Source organism: Erythrolamprus reginae, chromosome 3 (genome assembly GCF_031021105.1).
Source record: "Erythrolamprus reginae isolate rEryReg1 chromosome 3, rEryReg1.hap1, whole genome shotgun sequence".
Classification (NCBI taxonomy): domain Eukaryota; kingdom Metazoa; phylum Chordata; class Lepidosauria; order Squamata; family Dipsadidae; genus Erythrolamprus; species Erythrolamprus reginae.
In genome coordinates, this window is record NC_091952.1 from 182,558,147 (window position 1) to 182,584,232 (window position 26,086).

The window sequence follows — 26,086 nt, forward strand, 5'->3', positions numbered from 1 at the left end:
TTCCTTTATAATTGGCTCTTACTGCATTGAGTAATTCTTTTTGCTGGCATGAAATTGGTGCTAAACTTTGTCGTAAGATGGCTTTTATATTTTAAAAGCACAATGTGAGTGCAGTAAAACCTAGGTACTGACTTTTATTTGATTCCCTTTTCAATCTATCTTGCACGCAGGAACCTGTAAGTAGAAAGCATATTGCAAAAAGTGCAAAGGCTCCTTTTTTATGTGGATTAAAAACATTCAAGAATGTATTTGAAAAAGGGTCTTTTACAGGTCATCTGAATATTCACAGCTTGATTTATTAATCTATTGCATTTCAGGTTCAACAGATAGATCGTGTGGTGGAAGTTGTTGAGGAAACTATTAAGGGTAAGTTATTCAGCTGAAATAATGCATGCATTCATTCTTCCCAGCGCTCATGCCTGATGTTGCTTTGATCACATACAGTGTATCCCCAAGGAATCTCCTGTGGAAATATGCCCCATACACATTCCAAATACTGACTGAAATGTAAATATTTAGCAAGTGGCATATACATCACCAAAAATATACAGAAAGCTGACCCAAATTAATATAGATCACCGTAGCTGGCTTGTTCAGTAATTGCTTTTTTAATATTTAATACTTTTTAAAAATTTGAATTTCAGTGTTCCTTTTTGTATTATACAGATCACAATGTATTTCAGGCAAATCAAGGTTCATTTATTGCAGTATGTAATCGTATCAGATGTCAAGTGTTGTCTCAAAGATACTGTGGGGTTTTAGAATATTGAAAAATGTGGAATGAAAAGATAATGACCTTTAAAGCCCTATATGGCATTGGGCCAGAATACATCCCGAACTGCCTTCTACCGCACGAATCCCAGCGGCCGATAAGGTCCCACAGAGTTGGCCTTCTCCGGGTCCCGTCGACCAAACAATGTCATTTGGTGGGCCCCAGGGGAAGAGCCTTCTCTGTGGCGGCCCCGGCCCTCTGGAATCAACTCCCCCCAGAGATTAGAATGGCTCCCACCCTCCTTGTCTTTCGCAAATTACCGTATTTTTTGCTCCATAAGACGCAGTTTTTTTCCTCCCAAAGTAGGAAGAAAAATCAGCCCCGTCTTATGGAGCGAAGATGCAGGCAGGGAGGGGGGGGGGGGGAAGGCTGCGAACTGGGAAGCGCCATCCCGCCGGCTGGCTGGCTAGCTGCTGCCTGGCCCCCTCCCTCCCGGAGGAGGGTCTCCCTCCGCACCACCAGCGGCGCTCCCCCCGCCAGCCAGCCAAGCCCCGCACCCGCCAGAACCGGCTCCTCGCTCTCCCCCCGCCGCCCGCCGCATTTGCAGGAGGTGGGGAGGGTCGGGCGGCCCGCCAAGGCCAGGAGGGATGCCGCTGCCCCCCCTCCCTCTCTCCGCCCACCGCTGTGCCTCCTTGACGCCAAGGAAATGCCGGCAAAGGTTTTTCTCAGCGGAGGTCTTCAAAGTCGGGGGCGCACGGGCGGTTGCGCGCGCTCCCTATGTCCCTGCTAGCCCACTCGGAATATTCAAAATAAGAAAAGCCTTTGCCGGCGAAGGTTTTTCTTATTTTGAATATTCCGAGTGGGCTAGCAGGGAGATAGGGAGCGCGCGCAACCGCCCGAGCGCCCCCGACATTGAATATCACCTTCGCCGGCCCCGCCTCTCCTGCAACCCCCTTGCTGAGAGCCCGGGACAGAAAGAGACAGAAAGAAAACAAGAGAGAGAAAGTGAGAAGAAGAGAGAGAAAGAGGGGGAGAGAGAGAGAAAGAGAGAGGGGGAGAGAGAGAAAGAGAGGGGGAGGGAGAAAGAGAGAGGGAGAGGGGGGAGAGAAAGAGAGAGGGAGAGGGGGGAGAGATAGCAAGAGAGGGAGAGAGAGAAAGAGAGAGGGAAAGGGGGAGAGAGGGGGGAGAGAAAGAGAGAGGGAGGGAGGGAGAGGAAATAAAGGAAGAGGAGAGAGAGAAAGGAAGAGAAAAAGAAAGAGGGATAGAAAGAGAGAGAGAGTGAGAGATGCTTAGTGAGCCTTTCTTTGAAGTTGCCTTTCTTTCTTTCTTTCTTTCTTTCTCTCTCTCTTTCTTTCTTTTTCTCTCTTGCTCTTTCATTCTTTTTTCTTTCTCTTGCTTTCTTTCTTTCTCTTGCTCTCTCCTTCCTTCCCTCCTTCCATTTCTTTCATTCCCCCTCTCTATTTTTATTTCTCTTTCATTTTCTTTCTTTCTCTCTTTCTTTCTTTCTTTCTTGCTCTTTTTCTTTCTCTCTTTTACCTTCCATTCCTCTATTTCTTCTTTTCTTTCTCCTTCCTACCTTCTTCCCTCCCTCCCTCCCTTCAGTCCTTCCTCTCTTACTCTCCCCTTTCATAAGTTTCCTTGCTTCCTTCCTCTGTTCCTGTCCCTTCCCCCTTTCTTTCTTTCTTTCTTTCTTTCTTTCTTTCTTTCCTTCCTTCCTTCCTTCCTTCCTTTCCTCCCTCCATTTCTTGCTTTCCTTTTCCTTCCTCCCTTCTTTCCTCCCTCACTCCCTTCTTTCACTCCTTCCTCTCTTCCTCTCCCCTTTTTGGCTCAAAATATTTTTTTTCTATTTTCCTCCTCTAAAATCTAGGTGTGTCTTATCAGCAGGTGCGTCTTATAGAGCGAAAAATACGGTACTCAAGACCCACCTTTGTCGCCAGGCATGGGGGAGTTAGGATATTCCTTCCCCTAGGCCATTACAAGTTATGTATGGTATGTTTGTGTGTATGTTTGGTTTTTATAATAAGGGTTTTTAGTTGTTTTATTAAATTGGATTGTTACATGTTGTTTTTTATCATTGTTGTTAGCCGCCCCGAGTCTGCGGAGAGGGGCGGCATACAAATCCAATAAATAATAATAATAATAATAAAATAATAAAGTCTAGAAAGCATGGGTGAAATGTTCCAGGCTCGCTCGTGCTTATCAGTCTTTGGCGAGCCAGTTGCAAAGGGATGCTGCCATTTGGGTTCTTTTACCCTGTGCGCATACACAGAACACTTTGCACATGCGCAGAGGGTACAAAAACCCACATGGCGGCATCTGGGCAGGCGGGTGGAGTCTCATACTCCCTTCACAACTGACTTTCCGATGACCGATAGGCACGAGCGAACTGGGAACATTTCACTCCTGATAGAGTGCCTTTATATTCTTATAAAGAATACAAATTCATATAGCTCATATGTCCAACGTAAACATCAAGCGATCTGTTTTATTAATACGCTCACTGAAACCCGCTTCTTAGTGGCAGCTGACCTCAGTTCTGGATGTTGCATCCTGTTTGTCATTTGCGTCCAATTGTTATAAAACCTTAACTTCCAATAAAATCTATGCAACCTTTGCCAAGATCATTAAACTGTAATGTAACAATTTACCTTTGGGATGATGGTCAGAAGATGTTAGATAAAAATATTAAATTAGGGTTTTGGCAGTATACATATAGTCCATATAAGATAAACATATAGAAAGGGAGAAAAATGTGAAAGTACTTATGAGAGACTTTATAAGTGACTTTAAGGCTTTATGAAATAGGAGAGGGGTCTAGTGAAAATGACTTTGTGCAGAATGCACACAAAAAGGCTGTATATTTGGGTGAGTATAGGTATTTGCAACATCTATACAGAGTCCTTTAAGCCTTCCTTCCAGAAAAAGTATCTTCTACTGGCTTTACAAGAATGTAAATCAGAGATGCAGGGTTTTAAATTTCTTAATTGTAGACAAGTTAGCAGAACGTAAGACAATGAAAGGATGGTGTAAAAGCAGCGAAATCTTGTATTGGAGAACCATTTGTCTGAAACGGTACAAGAATTTCCCGCTTGAGCAAGGGGTTAGACTAGAAAGCTCCAAGGTGCCTTCCAATATTATTTACAATGTATACAATAGATTAATCAGTTTCAAGTAACTGCATACATATCCAAGTCAAGCAATCATATACAAACCAGATATCAGAATATACATTCCTATACATACAGCAGCTAACCAATAATATTCTCACATAGTTCCATACAATACCATAATACATAGACCAATATTTAGCACACAGCAATATATTAGCATTAGCAAAACTAGCCACAATAGCCATCAACAACCTTCGATACAATACAACCCAACATAAAGCAACACACCTATCTCCCTTTTATAATAATAATAATAATAATAATAATAATAATAATAATAATAATAATAATAATAATTCATTAGACTTGTATGCCGTCTCTCTCCTAATTGCAGCCCTAGCTCTTAAAGTAACATTAGAGTAGAGTGGAATGGAATGGAATGGAATTTTATTGGCCAAGTCTGATTGGACACACAAGGAATTTGTCTTTGGTGCATATGCTCTCAGCGCACATAAAAGAAAAAGATACATTTGTCAAAAATCATCTGGTATAACACTTAATGATTGTCATAGGGGTCAAATAAGCAATGAAGAAACAATCAATATTAATAAAAATCTTAGGATACAAGCAACAAGTTACAGTCATACAGTCCTAAGTGGGAGGAAAAAGATGATAGGAATGAGAAAAAACTAGTAGAAATAGAAGTACAGATTTAGTAAAAAGTCTGACAGTGTTGAGGGAATTATTTGTTTAGTAGAGTGATGGCATTCGGGAAAAAGCTGTTCTTATGTCTAGTTGTCTCGGTGTGCAGGGCTCTGTAGTGACATTTTGAGGGTAGGAGTTGAAACAGTTTGTGTCCAGGATGCGAGGGGTCAGTAAATATTTTCACCGCCCTCTTTTTGACTCCTGCAGTATACAGGTCCACAATGGACGGCAGGTTGGCAGCAATTGTTATTATACTAATTATACTAATTCCTCCAAACATACATTGCTGATTAGTTCATATATTGACAATCCCATTTGGCGCAGTATGTAGTAATGACAGTGTGTAAGCTGCTTCTATTATCTAAAGTCAAATTTCTGCCTTTTCTGTGCTCCCGATGAAGGAGCTACTTCTATGAGAGCTTATCTACCATGAAACAGTGGTATTGAAAATGTTGCTTTTTTGGAGCTTACCAAAGTGTATCTCTCAGTGTCTCTTACTATTGGCCGTGCTGTGTGTACTGCTGGTGGTTGGGGTGGTGGTGGTGGTGGTAAAGCAACAATGATTTTGTACCCCACAGTGTTAGGAGACTAGATAGTAGCCTCCAAATATTCTTGGCATCTTTCACTCTTCCCATTACTCTTAGGCATGTCAGTAATTGGATTTCCTAGCAGGTATGGCATAACTCAAAGCCTCTCAGTTTCCATACTACTTTTTGAAATACATAGATAATAATGGTAGACTTGATCTGATTTTTTTTTAAAGTTACATATGTTAAACTTTATCATTTAGAATTATGACTTGTGAGTGGATTGTAGACGTGCTTAACATCTGGCAGACCAATTATTGTAGCAGGCTGAATTGGGAGTAGGGGAGAACATGTAGAAATGCACCAGACATGTATTCCTCAAGGCAACTGTTGCTTGTCTACAGAAACCTTTCTCGGTCCAATTCAAAATTTGCTTGATAGGCAAAGGAGGAGTTTAGCATTCTTGTTCTAATGTTCATTCCTTCTCGTAGGAAAGAAATCAAGTTTTTACAGCTTGCATCGCATGGAATTTAGAACGCACATCTTCTATGCCCATCTCTTGGATTTATGAATCAGAGTGGACAATAGAATACTATCTTGAATTGATTTTTACAATATTCGTAAAAAATGTGCCTATGCTCTTGCTATTTTAATGCTGTGAATATTAGCCAACTTGAACACTTTTCTTGACATAAAGCTTCCTGAAAACGTCAAAAACAGCTGCATTTTGTCAAATCTACCCATATTGGATTAAGAGAAGGCTAGACTTTCCGGTTGAATAAAACTACACTGGTCCTGAGTTTCACAGAAGATTTTATGAAATGGGTCACTGGACAGGATTACTGTAAACAAGTAAAAGGAAATTACTTCAGTTTTGAACTTTTTCAGACTTCGTCTCACCCTTCTAAATCACATTAACCTGTCTGGTTAATATGGTCGATCTGTTCCTAGTTTAAATATTAACCAATATTTGCCAACTGTTTAGCTACCATACCTATCAATCTGTTGTTATTGGTGGGCCACTAAAAGCTCACAAGATGATCTGTGTGTACATTGTGTAGGCTAAAGTAGAGAATGTTTATTGACAACATGTCTGTCGGTCTAGACACCAGCCTAAGCACAAAAGAGCACTCCTGAATTCTCCTTGAACCGTATTAAATGTGACATTTTCCCTCCCCGTAAGTTCATTGCCCTTTTTGGGGTGGGAAAAAGTCATCAATTTGTGAGAAACATACAGATATTTTTTTTTGCACTGGAAATGATGACTGACTGCAGTTTCCCAATGCCATTTGCAACCGGAGGAGAAAATATTTTACTATCGCTGTTGATATTTCTTCAGATCTGATAATAAAATCTGCATGAAAGAAAATATTACAAATTCAACATCCTTACTTTCTGTGCTTTAATTATGTGTGTGCTATTACTTTTTTGTAACAGCATGGATGGAGAGTAGCACAATGCTAATTAACAGTGCTAATTACTCATCAATGTTGCAAGTCATTATAAGAAGGGAATTCAGGAAAAGACACAGCTTGTTTGAGGATCTGTTGACAGGTACACCAAATACCCATGCTGGATCTGAAGTACCTTTCCCATTTCCAATCTAAACAAAGGTACATGAATCACAGGAAATTAAGCTGCCTGATGAGAGTTAAACTAATAGAATAAACTCTAAAAAAAGAAGTGTTAAAAGTCTTGAAAATGTTTTATTAGAGCTTAACACTAAACTGATAATTTTCATTTGGAAAAGTAGAGTAAATGTGTATTTGTAGTTAAGATTAAGCCAGAGTTGTTTAAAATATAATTTTCATTATATTTATATTTATCATTTTACATGTGCAAGCTGCCCTTTATTGGTGAGATGGGCAGCATATGAATTTAATATAAATAAGTTAAGTAAGTAAGTAAGTAAATAATTGGCTTGCCCTTAATAATTGTACAACATAGAAACATTACAAAAGGAACCGTTTTCAAATATTAGCCTCAGTATTTGTAAAAAGAAAAATCAACTAATATTATAAAAAGCTTGTTAAACTCCATTTCATTTCTTTAATCCTGTTCTGTTCAGGTCTGTGAGACCCATTACGAACTTTGAGACCCTGTAAAAAAATTTCCCTGCATATCTGAAACTTGAAATTTCATGACTTTGCATCATTTTAGGGGTCCTCTCTATGAGAATTTTTTTTGGGGGGGGGGTAATTTTTGTTTGGCAAAAAACCTCACACTTGTACTGTGATATGACCCAGACCGCAAATTGTTTATTTTAGGTACACATTTGGTCTTTTTGAAAGCTTTTTTCATTGGGAAATTAGTTTGAACATTTCTGCACACAATGAAATGAAAATTGAAATGAAAAAAAAATGCTTATTGGTTTATTTTGCTCATAAAAGCCCACCCACCCCTTTTTTGTGATTTTTTTTTCCAATTTATAGATAGTTTAGCCTGAAAAATGCGTACAGTTTTACTATATTTGGTGTTGGGTTACTAGTTTGAACATTCCTGATCATAAGAAAAATATAAATGAACTGAAAAAAATGATGCTTATTGGTTTTTTTAAAATCAGAAATAAAGCCTGCCCCCCGCCTGCCAGTTGCAATTTGTTTGAAAACTTTTTGCATTGAATTACTACTTTGAACATTTCTGAACATCATGATATGAAAATTGAACTGAAAAAAAAAGATGCTTATTTGTTTATTTTGATCAGAAAAGCCCCTCCCCCCCCGGCCTGGCCTTGTGCAATTAGCTTCACTTTTTATATAGATTTGGCTAAAAATATTTGGAATATCCTTTTGTAAAGTAAGTACATAACACCTAGACACCTAATTTTATGAAAGAAATCCATTTTATTAAAAATAAGTATGTAATTTTGAATTCAGAAGCATAATTTATATCTAAGTGAAAAACATGTACACAGGCTGGTGGGGGGCTTTTCAGAGAAAAATAAGCAAATAAGCATCAATTTTTCCACTTCAAATTTTATTTAGTTGTGATCAGGAATGTTCATTTTAGTATTTCAATGCCAAAGTTAGGAGCATAAAAAAAGTACTTGAAAAAACCAGGGGGGGGCAGCCCTTTTATGAGCAAAATAAACAAATAAGCATCAATTTTTTCAGTTCAATTTTCATATCATTATGTTCAGAAATATTCAAGCTAGTAATCCCACACCAAATTTAGTAAAATTGTACATTGTTTGCAGGCAAAACTATCTATAAATTGAAAACAATTTCACAAAAAAGGGGGGGGGCTTTTATGAGCAAAATAAACCAATAAGCATTAATTTTTTCATTTCAATTTTCATCTCATTGTGTGCAGAAATGTTCAAACTAGTTTCTAAGTGAAAAAAGCTTTCAAAAAGACCAAATGATTGTACCTAAAATAAACAATTTGCAGTCCGGGTCAAATAGACCCGGGAACAGTACAAGTGTTTAGTGTTTTTGAACAGATCAGCAGGGTTAAATTTTGTTAAAATGTGGAATGACTGCATTGGTTTAACAGATGTCATTGAAAACAAGCATGCAATGTTTTGCTTATAGTGCGAAATCATATATTTACCATAAAATATTTTCTATCATCAGAAAATTAATAAAATGAGAATTACATATTTATGAATTTTAATTAATACTATTATTAATCCAGCTTTGTTGGGTTAATTAATAGTTGTAAAGAGATTGCTTCAGTGCTTTATCCATTCAGTTATTAACATTTGCCTATTTCCAAAGTGATCTGGACCCAATCCTTCGTGGTACATAATCTATTTGAATTTATTTAAATGTATGGGTTTCTGGTTGTTGATTTTTTTTTTGCTTGTGTGTGATAGGAAACTTTTTTCAGTTTTTTAGTTTTATAGGATTCTTTGAACCTTAATTTTCATTGTGCACTTTTAGCTTTGTGATAACTCAGATATTTCCAATAGCGCAAAGACTTTACATTTATTTTAATTAACAAGCATGGTGCATATTTTTAAATCTAAGAATGTTTTGTAATAGCATTAGAAAATAGCTGGTTATTTAATTTGCTAATTATAAAACCATCATTAATGTGATATAGCAAGAAAGAATAATAAGTGAATACTTACAGATGCAGTCTGTATATTCCAATACTCTATAATGGACTTCTTGATGTACTGTCTCATGATATGAAAATAACAAATCTTTACTGTTTAATTTCCCCCCCTAAATACAGTACTGTTTAATATCTCTTATTCTACTGTTGTATAATTCTTTAACTTAAAAAAAAATAAATAAAGCTGGGTTCTTAAACTGTAAATTTTAGCTTTATTCTGAAAAGGCTAATTGTGCTAATTGTTCTACTTGCTTGAGCAGTGAAAAATTCAGTAAATTTGTCTCATGGTAGTGTTAAATCAGGGGTGGGTTCTATTTACCTTCCCCACCAATTTTGCACCACGATGGAATTGTACATTTTGGAGGCATGAGTAAACACTGCTTCCAGGAAATGACCATCTGCGTATGCACAGTACTATTAAAAAAAGCTTCTGCGCATGCACAGAAGCAAAAACAAGATGGCGTCACCATAGGTGTCACCAAGAGAAATTTCTTGGGGGCGTGGCAGGCCTGGGTCACTGCCTTTTCCAGCAACCTAGGCCACCAAGTTACTAACGGTTCTATAGAAGCAGAGCGAACTGGGAGGAACCCATCTCTGTGTTAAATATTAGATTCCTCATGTTCAGTTCACAAATGTAAGCTTGTTTAAGGGATTAAGAGAAGCCAGTTGTTTCCCAATTTGGGGGGAATTTTCTGGAATTCTGAGAATATTTACTTACTTACTTACTTACTTACTTACTTACTTACTTACTTACTTACTTACTTACTTACTTACTTACTTACTTACTTACTTACTTATTGGATTTGTATGCCGCCCCTCTCCATAGACTCGGGGCGGCTAACAACAATGATAAAAACAGCATGTAACAATCCAATACTAAAACAACTAAAAAAAACCTTATTATAAAACCAAACATACACGCAAACATACCATGCATAAATTGTAAAGGCCTAGGGGGGAAGAAATATCTCAGTTCCCCCATGCCTGATGGCAGAGGTGGGTTTTAAGGAGCTTACAAAAGGCGACGAGGGTGGGAGCAATTCTAATCTCTGGGGGGAGCTGGTTCCAGAGGGCCAGGGCCGCCACAGAGAAGGCTCTTCCCCTGAGTCCTGCCAAACGAAATTGTTTAGTTGACGGGACTCGGAGAAGGCCCACTCTGTGGGACCTAACTGGTCGCTGAGATTCGTGTGGCAGAAGGTGGTCCCGGAGATATTCTGGTCCGATGCCATGAAGGGCTTTATAGGTCATAACCAACACTTTGAATTGTGACCGGAAACTGATTGGCAACCAATGCAGACTGCGGAGTGTTGGTGTAACATGGGCATATTTGGGGAAGCCCATGATTGCTCTCGCAGCTGCATTCTGCATATGGCATAAGTGTTGTTTTGATCTTGCAGCCAATTATAAAAGAAAAAATCAGGTGAGTTGAAAGCCTTGAGGGAAACAAGGGGATATCCATGGATATTGTATTTGAGCATACAGCCAGAGTTGGACCATTGATTCATTCAATTCAGCAGTGCTGACCAACATCATATTTCTAGACCCTCAGACCGGGGCTTTGCCAGTCCTACTTGAAGAATCTGAAAGGCATTGCTTCTGCTACTGAGCTACAGTCATTCCAGTTTATTTGCCCTTGTAAGGCAAATGTGATTATTTTATAGACCAAGTTGTGTACTAATAGCTTGAAAAGGCCTTCATGCAGCTGTATTATAAGCAACACTACACAATGCATTTGGATGCTATAAGAACATAAACTGCAGCCCACATTTATTTGATACTTTTCAGTGAAGGGCTGCAAAAATTTTTACTACCACACTATGGGCGTGTCTTATTTTATGGGTGTGGCTTGCTGGCCATGTGATCAGGTGGGAATGGCTTGACGATTATGTGACCGGGTGGTGGCTTAAAGGTCATGTGACTGGCTTAAAGGTGGCCAACTTGAGGTCACTCATGTCAAGGGTTTGGGTTAGGGTTGGAGTGTCTGGCCTCTCCTTGCCTATCTATTTACTATTACTGAATATCCAAAAATGTACTATTTAATTCTATGTATATACACCATATGTGTACATACATATTACACACAGGCACACAAAAATATACATTATCTACTACATAAACTGTATGTGTCTGTACACACACACATGCACAGCTCTTCTAGAATTATACACATTCAACTTCATTTACTGCGATAGGAAAAACCCAGAGCCCAGAAGGAAAAAAAAAAGGGGGAGGGAATCAATTTTTTTTTACCGGTTCTGCATACCTGACTATACCCTTAGGAGCCCATCAGTGATACTGATGCTTCTAATATTGCTACAATATTTTTTATTGCCAAAAATGCATTATATATTTTAATCTGAAAACTGGTTTCTCTGTTATGGCAATGGCTGGGTTTCTATGACCATTTCCAACAGTGTCAGGCTTTTTTCCCTCCTCTTTGTGATGCAAGCAAAAAGTGAGTCTTCCATTTATTGTTTGCTGTCCCCATAGAAACATAGAAGACTGACGGCAGAAAAAGACCTCATGATCCATTTAGTCTGCCCTTATACTATTTTCTGTATTTTATCTTAGGATGGATATATGTTTATCCCAGGCATGTTTAAATTCAGTTACTGTGGATTTACCAACTAACTTGGGTTCATCTATTGTGCTAAGCTATATTGTCTGAACCCAAACTAAAAATGGTTGGGTGATGTCATATACGAACCCAGCTACTAAGTAAGATTTTAGCTCATTCCAAAACTTATCCAAATGCTACTGGCATTAATACTTGCTGTAATTTTTTAAAGCTTTATTAACATAATTGTAGGTAAAAGGAAAACAAAATGTTTACATTTTTTTACATTTGATTACCTTGTTTTAAACTGTTTCACGAAGTCTAATCAAGCAGCCTTTTGATTTTAATTACAGCCAGACTGTTACTTCTAATTCAAGATTTTAAACTTTAAAATAAGCACCCATGCATGGATGGCCTATTAGTCCATGTAACCAAAAACAGAGAGCTCGGCTTGAAAAACAATATTTGAGTTATTACTTAATTCACATTGCTATAGTCATCATTTATAATATCAATCATGCTTTAGGACTTTACTGGATACATTACTTGATTAATGAGTTCACTGGGCACCTTAGCCTGGCTACAAAATACTTGTGGTTTAAATTGAAGTTTTAACCTATTTCTATAACCTTAGAAAAGTTGTTTGTTTTACATAATATTGAAATATGATCTTTATTCATGTGCCTACCTTTATTCTGATTTCCAATAATGGACAGAAATGATCAAGACAAAGTTAAAGATGCAGTGATACCTCGACTTACGAACCCTTCATCATACAAACTTTTCGAGATATGAACCCGGGGTTTAAGATTTCTTTGCCTCATCTTAAAAACCCTTTCCGTCTCATGAACCTGAGGGCTCTCTTACTGTGCTTGCGCTCTTGTATTGCGCATGCGCTCTCTGACTGCCGAAGGGATTCCCCTGCCTTGTGACTGTCACCACCGGGATTACCCATTTTCTTGCATGGGAATTCCCAGCTGGAATTCCCTGCCCCCTTTTGCTTGCACCTGAGGCAAGGAATGCCAGAGCTGCCCCATTTCCTTGCCACTTTCCCCTCTAGCTCTCCGCTTCCTCTGCTCCCCGCAGCTGCCCCATCCTGCTGCCAAAATCCCCCCTAGCCTGCCACTTCCTTCACCCCATCTCGCTGCTAAAATCACCCCTCCAAAAGCTTCCTACACCGCTCCAAATTGCTCCCAAAATTGCTCCCCCAAAAGCTTCCTATCTTGCCCCAAATTCCTCCAAAAATCGCCAGTCAAAAAGCTTCCTAAGCCACACCAAATCACTTCCAAAGTCTTCCAAACTCACCTCTCCTTTCAAAATGCCTCGTTTCTCCTTGCTGCCTTTCTTCACTCCATTTGCCTTCGTTAGGACCTCGATTTGGATGGCACAGGAAGCGGCTGGAGGGGTGATTTTAGAAGCAATTTGGGGCAAGATAGGAAACTTTTGGAGTGGCGATTTTTGGAGCAATTTGGGGCAATGTAGGAAGGTTTTGAAGGGGCGATTTTGGGAGAGATTTGGGGCGGCGTTAGCCTTCATTAGGACCTCCATTCCTTGCTTCTCCTTGCTGTCCGTCTCCGTTAGCCTTCACTTTGTCCTCCTGCCACTTTTTTTTAAGCCTTAAAGTTTGGATTTTCCTAATGAGTTTGCACGCATTATTTGCTTTTACATTGATTCCTATGGGAAACAATGTTTCGTCTTACGAACTTTTCACCTTACGAACCTCCTCCCGGAACCAATTAAGTTTGTAAGACAAGGTATCACTGCATTGTTAATTTAAACATTGTTAAGAAATCCCTTAACAGAGTCGAGGTGGCAGATTGGCTAGAGGGCAGCACTTTAAGCTACTTCAGCTAACTACTAACTGTAGTTCAGCAGTTCAAATCTCACCATCGGCTCAAGGCTGACTCACCCTTCCATCCTTCCAAGGTGGGTAAAATGAGGACCCAGATTATTGGGGGCAATATGCTGATTCTATAAACCGGTTAAACAGGGCTGTAAAAGCACCATGAAGCAGTATATAGGTCTAAATGCACAGTCAATTGTCATTTAGTGACTTTCATTTATCGACGTTTTACCTAGGCATGGTTGTAAGTTTTTTAAAAATGTGTTTTAATTAACAAATTCAGTAGGCTGGCTAAAACCAATGGATTGTATGTATAATAAAAGCATTTTCCTTTATTTAAAGGTCATTCTGTGAGATTGCTGGGACAGAAAAAGGATAATGGGAAACGGCTTGGAGGAGCGCGACTGGATTTGCCAAAGATTAGAAAGAACCCCCTGATAGAAATCATTTCCATCAATACAGGGTAAGCATCATTCAAACTGACATAAAATATTCAATACTGTCTAGAAATTCAATTTGATTTTTGTTCGTTCTTAATGCAGTGCTGCCCAAATGATATCATCAGGCACAGTTTACAATAAAACGTTGAAAATGCCAGTGGCAGCATTGTAATACTTTAAAGTGCTGATTACTTGTTTAGATTTTAGAGTCTTGAACATTGAAGATATTTGTGTATATATATATATTTTGTTCTTTTGGGTTTGTTTCCTTGAAAATATGTGCACTGCTGCACTCAGTGTTTTTAGTGTGCAAAGAAATATTTCTTTCCTGGCTTTAAAAATCCAGATCCCATTACCATTCCGAGATAAGAGGAACTATTGTAAGATATGTTTTGGCTTCGGTAATCACAAGTAGTCTAGGAAAGGTGACCTACCAAATTTCTACACCGTGGAGAATGATCAGATCACCTTGGAAATGAAATACTGTGAGTCAAGGTATAGCAACTTTAGGAGAACACCAAATGTTTTAAGCCATGTTTTGTTCTGCATATGCCTCAAGCATTTAGAGCAGATGGGCGCATTAGGAAACCGAAACAAAACATAACATATTGGGATCTACGTGGAATGTTTTTTGAGCCGGGAAGAAATAAGTTTCATTCATAATCTTCGGAGTTGCCTGTATTCCAGTGGATTTGCCTCAGTTTTAAAGATATTTATTTATTTTATTATTTATTTATTTTATTTATTAGATTTGTATGCCGCCCCTCTCTGAAGACTCGGGGCGGCTAACAACAATAAAGAAGACAATGTAACAAATCTAATATTAAAAAATAATCTAAACACCCCGCCCCCCAATTTAAGAGACCAATCATACAAACAAGCATACCATGTATAACTTCTATAAGCCTAGGGGGAAGGGGAAAAATTTCAATTCCCCCATGCCTGACGACAGAGGTGGTTTTTAAGGAGCTTGCGAAAGGCAAGGAGGGTGGGGGCAACTCTGATATCTGGGGGGAGCTGGTTCCAGAGGGTCGGGGCCGCCACAGAGAAGGCTCTTCTCCTGGGTCCCGCCAAATGACATTGTTTAGTCAACGGGACCCAGAGAAGGCCAACTCTGTAGGACCTAACCGGTCGCTGGGATTCGTGCGGCAGAAGGCGATCCCGGAGATATGCTGAAACTCAACATCAGCAGGACACAAATTTTATGGACAGCTTTGGAATTTACAGTCTCCCAACCTCCAGAATAGGCAACAAGATAAATATTCACTAGTTTCAGCAGAACCAATTATTTTGTGGTCAATTGTCGATTTGGTTCTTGAAACTTGAAACTTGGTTCTCCTTTCTGCATTCTTCCTGCTGCTTTGCTCCAACGGTTTACCCTCCCTGACAACCCCATCCAATCTAAGCCAGTAGTAACAGTATTTATCATTACGAATGAAGGCAAATATAGGTGTCCCGGGATAATGTTACAGGATTCAATTTGAGTCGATCATTGGGACTAGACGTTTTGTCTTCCGAGCTTTTGGACTCCTACTGGAGCTCATCCTAAGGGAATTGGGCGACATATAAGTCGAATAAATTAAATTAAATTAAATGTTACAATTGATCTGATTTCAGCTTTAGCTTAGCAGATAGTGAAGCAAAGAAAATCATTCTTCCTTTGGAATCACCATCTGTGAATTTAGAACACCCATACCATGGTCCCTTGACTTTCGCGGGGGATACGTTCCAAGACCACCTTTAAAAATCAAATTTCCGCAAAGAAGAGACCCTTCCTTACTTCCTTCCTTCCTCCCCCTCCCTCCTCCATTCCTGGTTTTTCTTAGTCCCAGAACCCACAGGGGCAATTGAGGCGGCAAGCTGGGAGCTTTGCTGCACTCGCTGCCGGTGGTCAGGGCAGGGGAAGGAAAAGCTCAAGGCAAGAGGGATCCAGGCCAGGACTCGAAGCCGGGATTCCAGGCTGGTCAGCTGGGAGATCGGATACTACCACTAAGGGAGATGGCTTAGGTGGGTGGGGGAAGAAGAGGCGGCGGCGGGCAGCAGTACGGCTTCAAGTGGAGCATACCAAAGCTCCGAGAATTAAAGGGGAGGGATCGGGAGGCTGGGGCGGAAGCGGAGCTTTTATTTAAAGAAGCAGGACGGCTGGGGTGGGTGGGGAGGAGGAGAGTTAAAACGCACAGTACTGTACATTGGGCGGCCATGGGAAAACCTGTGGCGTTAAAAAAAACAGCCAGTTATTTTTTAAATTAATATTTTTTGAAAACCCGTGGTATAGGCTTTCGCGAAAGTCAAACCCGCAAAAGTCAAGGGACCATTGTACAAGATATCTTGGGCAACCTTGACTTGTAACTGAGTGGAATATTCTAGATTAATTCTTCCCAGATGGGTAACTCTGGGCCAGTCACTCCCTCTCAGCCCAACCCAACTCATAGAGTTGCTGTCAGGAAAACAGGAGGAAGGAATATTATGCTGTGTACAGTGTTCCCTCTAATTTTTTTTTGGGGTGGGCGGAAAAGTATAGTGTCTGAGCAGCAGTCCCTTTGGGACTGGGCGGCACAGAAATAATTAATAAACAAACAAACAAACAAACAAATAAATAAAAAACCCACCCTGTTTTGCCTCAGAGAATTTCAAAATAAAATACTCTACTATGTGTCTATAACAGTGAGCTCATAATAGGGCAACTCTATCAATATCAAAATGCCACTTAAATAGTTGAGCTAGTTTCAAACTAGATTTTGATTTTCTTTCTCCCTTACTCCCATTCTTTTTCTTTCTCTTTTCCTTCCTCTCTTTTTTCTATCTGTTTCTCTCTCTTCCTCTCTTCCTCTCTCTCTCCTTCCCTCTCACTCTTTCCCTCTCGGCTTCTGGGCAGGTTTGGAAAACTCTGAGTTGATGATGATTTTTAAGTGAGCGATTGCTCACTGCTCAGCTTAGAAGGAACTATGGCTGTGTAGGCTTGCCACCTTGAATTACTTAAAAAGTACCAAAGGTGGGATTAAAATCTAATAATTATCCCCATGCTCTGGTGATTTGACTGTTCTTATTCTGCCAGAAATGAAGTAGAATGTACAGATTGTCAGCTTGCTTTCATCCCAAAGAGAACTCTGTGGGGTCCTGGTTTCATTTTCTAAAAAGAAAATTACGTGGTCTCGCTGGATCTGCACTTACTCAATTACAACGGGTAACTGAAAAGAATTGGCAGATAATGCAACAAGTGCTTTATTACCAGGATTAGAATTAAGTATCTGTTAATTTCTTTTTTTCGCATTGGTGCTTTGCACAAATAAATGCCATAGTTCAATTTCCTAATCTCCAGCAGCAGACTATGAATATATTTCTGCTTGAGTTTACTCTTAACTTGTGGCATTGAGCTCATGTTACAAGTTCATTACTGCATTGCTGGTTGTCACGGAGTGTGAAGAGTCATGACAAGATGGTATTGATAATAACTTAGGGATATTTCAGTTTTGATGGGCAGTCCTGTCTTCCAAAGACTTCAAAGCATTCTTCTGTAATTGCCAAACGATCCAGCAGTGCTGTCCAAAACATAGCTTAATTATTTGCCATTCTAAGTACAGACATTTATGGGATCGTGGTAATTACACGATTAGACTTCTTTTTTAATCCTGCTCTTGCAAACCAGATTGCAAAACAATAGTAGAAAACTACACCGGGTGGTTGAGCTTATTAATAGCCACTCCTCTATGCATTCTTTTCTCTCTTCTCTCTTTACCTGGACCTGTTTGAAGAATAAACTGAGTGCTATACAATACGCTGCCTTGTGCTGCAAACCATGTTAATTAGAACTTGCTCAAAAAGAATGTTGCTTAAGAGTGTTTGTGTTCTTAACATGGGCATATAAACAGAAACTAATAGTTTAATCCGTATCTAAGAAAAGTTGCTAATCATTTTACACACTGTTATCTTGCAGATTTATTTAGACATCATGCCTATTGTTTATGGTGGAACTCACTCTTAGACAGGGGTGGGTTTATTTATTTATTGATTGATTGATTGATTGATTGATTGGATTTGTATGCCGCCCCTCTCCGGAGTTCCGGGTTCCACTTATCTTTGCCACCGGTTTGCATTGCAACATTATGCGCATGCCTGTGCATGACCCCTCACACGATCTCACTTCCGCGCATGCTTAGTGTCAAGATTTAGCCCGAAGCACAGCTGAGGAGCTGATCAGCTGTGCTGCGGGCAAAGAAATAAAGGTTAGTATTAACCCGAGGGTAGGCGACAAGGCTCTTTTTCAAGCAGAAGAAGAAGAAAAGCCATCCAAATACAGAGAAATTCCGAAAAAAATTCCGAAAAAAGATGGCGGCACCCACTGATCAGCACCACCCGAACCAGATCCCTGATGCCATTGTTGCATCACCAGCGGGTGGCTAACGGTTCGGGTGATCTGGTCCAAAGCCAGGGGAACCCACCCCTGCTGTTAGATAAACATGTATAGGATTTCACCAGTGATGGGCTACCAAAATTTTTACTACCACACTGTGGGCGTGGCTTATGCATTTTGTTTCAAGATCTTTCAGTGCAAACTGGGTGTTCTGGGGTGGAGCGCCATTTTCGCTACCCCGCTGCCTAGCCCTCATCTGATTATCTACTATGTAAAGTGTATGTACACACATGCACGCACAGCTCTTGTAAAATTACACACATTCAACCTCATTTACTGCGATAGGAAAAACATACCCAGAGCCCAGAAGGGAAAAAAAGAAAAAAAAAATCAAAATTTTGCTTACCGGTACTGTGTACCTGACTATACCTGTAGGAGCCCATCACTGGATTTCACCCACAATAACATGGACTTCATTTTATACTCATTCATATTGAAAATGATGTTTTTTTGGTAATCTATGCTTAGGTTTAGGTTTTATTGGATTTATAAGCTGCCCATGTCCTGTTGTAAAAATATACAACAATTAAAACCCAATACAAAAACAACCATCACATTCTGGGCTGGAGCAGAGTACTATAGCTCAATGGTCCCAGCCCTGCTGGCAAAGCCATGTTTTTAAAGCTCTCCGGAAGCCAGGAGAGTGAAGGCGGTGTGGATCTCCAGGGGTAGTTGGTTGCAGAGAACCAGGGCCATCACAGGTCCTCCCCTGCAGCCCCACCAGTCGGCCAAAGGGACCCAAAGAAGGCCAACCCTGTGGGCTTTAATTGGCCTCTGGGAAGTATGAAGGAAAAGATAGTCCCGTAAATAATCTTTATAGCCCTGTGTTTTCTTAAATCTTGCTTGTATGACAAACGAATTTCATACTTGGGATGAAACTCATGGATAAAATTTGTCTAGTGACGTAAAGTGCTGCCCTAGAATTGACCTTTATTTTCCTAGTAGAAAACTCTCTTTGTTAGTATAAAACAGAACTTTCAAGGACTGAAGCAAATGCTGACTGCTTAGTTTAAACAAAAGCTGATTATTTCTGTGGTTTTCTCCTGCTCCCATCCAGTGTTCAAGATCTTCCTTTCTAAACCTAGTCCCTTCCCAATGCATTTTTAGATTGTAGATGAAGGCATCTAGAGGGCACCAAGCTGGGGAAGACTGTTAAGAATAATTTTTAATAAAATACTTTTTTGGCTGTTGCCTTTTCATGTGCCAGACTTTCTTATGGATACTTCGGCAAAATGAATGTTAAACTGTGTGGTTAGATTCACTCAACATATTAAACTATAACATGGTTTGTTGGGCTGCAGCTTAACACGATTTATGAGCCTTCTTGTATTGGTTGGTGAATCATAGCCAATTATGGACTCCCCAATAGAAGTAAATAAAAGAGGAAAAGCAAGTAGGATGCTTGGCTGCATAGCTAGAGGTATAACAAGCAGGAAGAGGGAGATTGTGATCCCCTTGTATAGAGCGCTGGTGAGACCGCATTTGGAGTACTGTGTTCAGTTCTGGAGACCTCACCTACAAAAAGATATTAACAAAATTGAACGGGCTACAAGAATGGTGGAAGGTCTTAAGCATAAAACGTATCAGGAAAGACTTAATGAACTCAATCTGTATAGTCTGGAGGACAGAAGGGAAAGAGGGGACATGATCGAAACATTTAAATATGTTAAAGGGTTAAATAAGGTTCAGGAGGGAAGTGTTTTTAATAGGAAAGTGAACACAAGAACAAAGGAACACAATCTGAAGTTAGTTGGGGGAAAGATCAAAAGCAACATGAGAAAATATTATTTTACTGAAAGAGTAGTAGATCCTTTGAACAAACTTCCAGCAGACGTGGTAGATAAATCCACAGTAACTGAATTTAAACATGCCTGGGATAAACATATATCCATTGTAAGATAAAATACAGGAAATAGTATAAGGGCAGACTTGATGGACCATGAGGTCTTTTTCTGCCGTCAGTCTTCTATGTTTCTATGTTTCTAGTTAAATCATTTGTAACTGTTGTCTAAATTAGGTAGCAACTGGTTCTGACAATACTTCTGAACTGTGTAGACTTCTGGCTTAACAGATCGGTCCAACATATCAGAACTACAGAAAAAACAATTGCTGCCAACCTGCCTTCCATTGAGGACCTGTATATTGCACAAGTCAAAAAAAGGGCTGTGAAATTATTTACAGATACTTCACATCCTGGATACAAACTGTTTCAACTCCTACCCTCAAAACAACGCTATAGATCACTGGACACCAGAACAACTAGACACAAAAACAGTTTTTTCCTGAACGCCATCACCCTGCTAAACAAATGATTCCCTGAACACTGTCACAAACTATTTCCTAAGTCTGCATTCCTATTGATGTTCTCATTGTTCCCATCACCATCTCCTCCCACAAATGACTGTATGACCATAATTTTGCTGCTGGTATCCTTACAATTTATATTGGTTGGTTCCTGATATGATTGGATTGATTATTTGTACCTGGACTATCATTAAGTGTTGTACCTTGCCGAACGTGTCTTTTCTTTTATGTACACTGAGAGCATATGCACCAAGGCAAATTCCTTGTGTGTCCAATCACACTTGGCCAATAAAAATTCTATTCTATTCCTTTATAAAACTTCACTAAAAAGCAGATCTTTCTATTCAGATGTCTAAAAACCTTCTCACTGTCTATATCAGGGATCACCAATCCATGGCTCTGGAGCTGCATGTGACTCTTTCATCCCTATGCTGCGGCTCCCTGTCACTCAAAATATGCATCACGACCACCAATGTGTGATACCCGTTGTCACGTGATTTGTTGAACTTTTCGACCCTAGTAGGTCAGCCATGGATAAATCCAATCAAAGAAAAGTTTCAGAAGACTACAGAACATTTAATTCAACTAAATATGTTAGTTTTGTGGCCACTCAGGAAATAGTCAGGACAGAAAGGGTTTTGTGGCTCCCGGTGTTTTCTTTTCTGTGGGAAACGGTCCACATGGCTCTTTGAGTGTTTAAGGTGGCTGATCCCTGGTCTATATTTATTTATTTATTTATTTATTTTATTTATTTATTCAATTTTTATGCCGCCCTTCTCCTTAAACTCAGGGCGACTTACAACATGTTAGCAATAGCACTTTTTAACAGAGCCAGCATATTGCCCCCACAATCCGGGTCCACATTTTATCCACCTTGGAAGGATGGAAGGCTGAGTCAACCTTGAGCTGGTGATGAGATTTGAACCGCTGACCTACAGATCTACAGTCAGCTTCAGTGGCCTGTAGTACAGCACTCTACCTCCTGTGCCACCCCTGGCTCTATGACATGGAAAACAGACCAAAAAGTCTGAGGAGAGGGGCGGCATACAAATATTTATTTGTTTGTTTGTTTGTTTGTTTGTTTGTTTGTTTATTTATTTTTGTCCAATACACAATGAGGGTTTTAGTGGGTATATATCTATATACACATAGTAAAATACATGATGAAGGTTATAGAGGAGATACTCATAGTAAAATATATCTAAGAAATAATAGAAAAGAAGGTATAGTAATAGAACATATCAATGAAAGAATAGAAGAAGAGAGATAGGAATAGAAGAAAGGTATAGGAGATATAGGAGAGCAATAGGACGGGACGGAAGGCACTCTAGTGCACTTGTACTCGCCCCTTGCACTGATCTAATAAATAAATAAAAATAGATAATTTTTTTTTAAAAACCTATCCAAATTGAGAGCAAATTGCAATCCCATTTCCATCAAGGCAACTCACTCTATCACTCAAGCTATCCGGTACTGCAGAAGTTGGACCTTAAATCAGCAAAATGGGTACCTTTAATCTCTCCATGAGAATATGACTCCATGAGAATCATAAAACTTTGGAAACTTTTTTTCTTCTCGAAAGCCTGGAATAGAGTCAACCTTGCTTTTCCTCCAGACACTAAAAATAATTTGACAGCTTCCATTTCAGTGCAATTTTGGAATTTGCAAAAAGCACCCCCGGGGCATCACTGCTTAAATTACTGAAAGATTCTAAGTAAATAGCAGCACCAAAACTAAATCTGTATTTCAGATTGCTTGGAAAGAGCTGCCCACATTTTAGATGAAAGGGTGGGTGCCTGGTTAAGATTCCTAAGCAATCAATCAAGTATTCATCCTGGATGATAAATATGTATTACAGTAGCATTTTAATAATTAACATACATTTATTTTACCCCGAACACAAACTTTGAATGTAAGTTTTGATTAAAGCATGCAAAACCTGAACTTCATAATATTTGATGAGAGTTAATCATGTTTAGAATACGTCATTTAAATTTAAATCTTACAAATTAGGCTGGTTTAGTCACGTTGGCCTTAAGGGATCTATGCTATCTATGATTCATCCATGCTGTAAAATTATTTACCACAGTTCCCTTCTTTATCCATCCTTAAAAATCTCAAATAGAGAAGTGAATGTTCTTTCTGTTTATAACTCTTAAAAAGTGTGATATTTTGAACCATGCAGTAGCATCAGTAATTGGAATCAGTATTCATGGTATTCAAGATAAATAGCAATTGTAAAGTGAGAAAACTCTTATATTTGCCTTCATTCAGCAAACTCTATTTACAACTCATGACCTGCCTTACAATTATTCTAATCTAAATGGATGGCACTGGCTATTTTAAGAAAATATCTCCATTTTTAACTAGAGAATACTTAAGGATGATTGTTTTTGTGGCAACTGCAACAGGATTAATGCATGCACAAGATAGAAAATGTTTGAAATGGAGGAAAGATTAGGAAAGATAACAAGAGTTTATAAAGATAGAAAACAACTGTATTTGTTAGTGACTGGAAATTCTTTGCGGAGTTTTTGTTGACAATAGAACAAAATAAATATCTGATTTATCTCTTTCATTGCTAGAAATGGTAGAATAGGAAAAGATTGAAAGCTTGATCTTAGATAGGGCAGAAAATAAATGCATTTTAATGCTATAATTATTGGAAACTATTCTTTTATATCCCCTTTTCTCCTTCCTTCCTTCCTTCTTTTCTTTTCTCTCTTTTTCTCTATTATAACTTTTCTTTATACTCTTTTTTCTATAACTTTGTACTGTTTTTATTTTGTAAAAAAAAAACTCAACAAAAATAATTAATTAAAAAGATCATATCTCAATTTTGGGTTGTAACTTTGCATGTGCCCAAAATTTGCTATAATTTGGTATCAAACTTAGCTGAATGTCAATTCAAGCTGCATTTTAATCAAGGCAAATAGCTTTTTATGTATGTGCCAACATAGGCAAGGCATAACAACAATATTTTTTTAAAAAAAAATGAGTTGCAGGCAGTTGTCCATGCCTCCTTTTTCTCATCTGTTTCAGCAATCTGATTTGACTTAAGAATTTATTGGGCATAAAGCATACACAGTTAAATACTCAGACATATAGGAGAGAGAGGAAGCCTCCATTAAATATGTGGAGAAAGGACCAAAGTTTGTGTGTGTGTTTGAAGACTACATGCTATTCACTACTATTGGAGATCAGATATCTACTCAAGAATCTAGATATATAATAACATTCCTTACTTGTATCTCCACAGCTCATGCCGTACAAATAAACAGACTTCAGAAAAACGTGCATAGAACATAAGCAAGTGTTAGGTTAGGCACAAGGAAAAGCAATAACTTATTTTCAGGATTTCATTTCCTTTTACAACAGCTGTTTATACACAGGTGACAGAGGATGTTGAACTCAGCCAAAATTTGGAGGAGATGCCATTAGCGTAGCATGGCTCTGTCAAGAAAGTGCCTTGAAACCTTGGACGTCTGTGTGATTATACTCATTCTCCTATGGCAGTGATGGCAAACCTTGTTTTCCTTAGGTGCTGAAAGAGCATGAGCGTGCCCTATTGGGCAGGCGTGAGTGCCCATAATTCAATGCCTTGGGAGAGTGAAAACAGCTTCCCCCATCACCTGGAGGCCCTCTGGAGGCCAGAAATGGCCTCTTTCCCAACTTCTGATGGACCCAGTAGGCTTGTGCTTTGCCCTCCCCAGACTCCAAAGGCTTCCCTGGATGGAGGAGGGTAAGAACACCCTCCTCCATCCCCCTGGAGGCTTCTGGAACCCCAAAATGCCCTCCCAGAGCTTCTGTGTGAGCCAAAAATCAACTGGCTGGCACACACATGCACGTTGGAGCTGAGCTAGGGCAACGGCTTGGGTGCCAGCAGATAGGGCTCTGCGTGCCATCTGTGGAACCCATGCCATAGGTTCGCCATCACTGTCCTACGGTATTAGTCTTATTTTTTAATGATACCACTCACATAAGTGCCTGAATTTGATGCCTAAGTTGTGAGTTTCTAAAAAGGTGAAAAGAATAAATAATGTTCTGGAGTCCCTTCCATTGCTTTTGAGTTGTTGAGCAAGACTACCAGATTCTATAACAGCTTTGTTCCCTATGCCATGCGTCTGGTAAACTCGCAAGATTCATTTTTGTCGCCATGTACACGTATATATCCGAATTGGACGTTGTTGTTTCTTTGTGTCATATAATATAAGTAGTATGTGCATAAGTATGTACCCTGTGTTTCCTTGAAAATAAGACCCTGTCTTATATTTTTTTGAACCCCAAAATGGCTTTATTTCTGGGGATGTCATATTATTTTGGGGCATGTGGAGCAAGTCAGGGCTCCTCCTGTGATATTATTATTATTATTATTATTATTATTATTATTATTATTATTATTATTATTAGTTTATTTATTTATTTATTTATTTATTTATTAGATTTGCATGCCGCCACTCTCCGTAGACTCGGGGCGGCTCACAGCAATAACAAAGACAATGTAAAAACAAATCTAATAATTTAAAAAACACTAAAAACCCCATTATTAAAAGCAAACATACACACAAACATACCATGTATAAACTGTATAGGCCCGGGGGAGATGTCTCAGTTCCCCCATGCCTGACGGCAGAGGTGGGTCTTAAGAAGTTTATGAAGGGCAAGGAGGGTGGGGGCAGTTCTAATCTCCGGGGGGAGCTAGTTCCAGAGGGTCGGGGCCGCCACAGAGAAGGCTCTTCCCCTGGGTTCCGCCAAACGACATTGTTTAGTCGACGGGGCCTGGAGAAGACCAACTCTGTGGGACCTCACTAGTCGCTGGGATTCATGCGGCAGAAGGCGGTCCCAGAGATATTCTGGTCCGATGCCATGAAGGGCTTTATAGGTCATAACCAACACTTTGAATTGTAACCGGAAACTGATCGGCAACCAATGCAGACTGTGGAGTGTTGGTGTAACATGGGCATACCTGGGGAAGCCCATGATTACTCTCGCAGCTGCATTCTGCACGATCTGAAGTTTTTGAACACTTTTCAAAGGTAACCCCATGTAGAGAGCATTACAGTAGTCGAACCTCGAGGTGATGAGGGCATGAGTGACTGTAAGCAGTGAGTCCCGGTCCAGATAGGGCCGCAACTGGTGCACCAGGCGAACCTGGGCAAACGTCCCCCTTGCCACAGCTGAAAGATGATTCTCTAATGTGAGCTGTGCATTGAGGAGGATGCCCAAGTTGCAGACCCTCTCTGAGGGCGTCAATAATCCCCCCCCCCGGGTTATGGATGGACAGATGGAATTGTCCCTGGGAGGCAGAACCCACAGCCACTCCGTCTTATCCGGGTTGAGTTTGAGTCTTACCTGATTTCCACCTCTGTCTCCCTGTGCATGTGTTTAAATATTTTGGGGGGATGGCTTATTTTG

At 39.6% G+C, this 26,086-nt stretch overlaps 1 protein-coding gene across 5 annotated transcripts in view; it reads left to right on the forward strand.

Moving 5' to 3' along the window:
• Nucleotides 1–26,086, forward strand: part of CDKAL1 (CDK5 regulatory subunit associated protein 1 like 1) — a 652,416-nt gene that overhangs the window by 144,086 nt on the left and 482,244 nt on the right. For all 5 annotated transcript variants that reach the window (XR_011558700.1, XM_070747379.1, XM_070747382.1 and 2 more), the window contains 2 exons: nt 318–366; nt 13,859–13,979. Coding sequence is in view for 4 of the 5 variants with exons in the window: in XM_070747379.1 (XP_070603480.1) it covers nt 318–366; nt 13,859–13,979 (170 nt within the window). In the remaining variant the exon portion in view is untranslated. The remainder of the gene's footprint in view (nt 1–317; nt 367–13,858; nt 13,980–26,086) is intronic.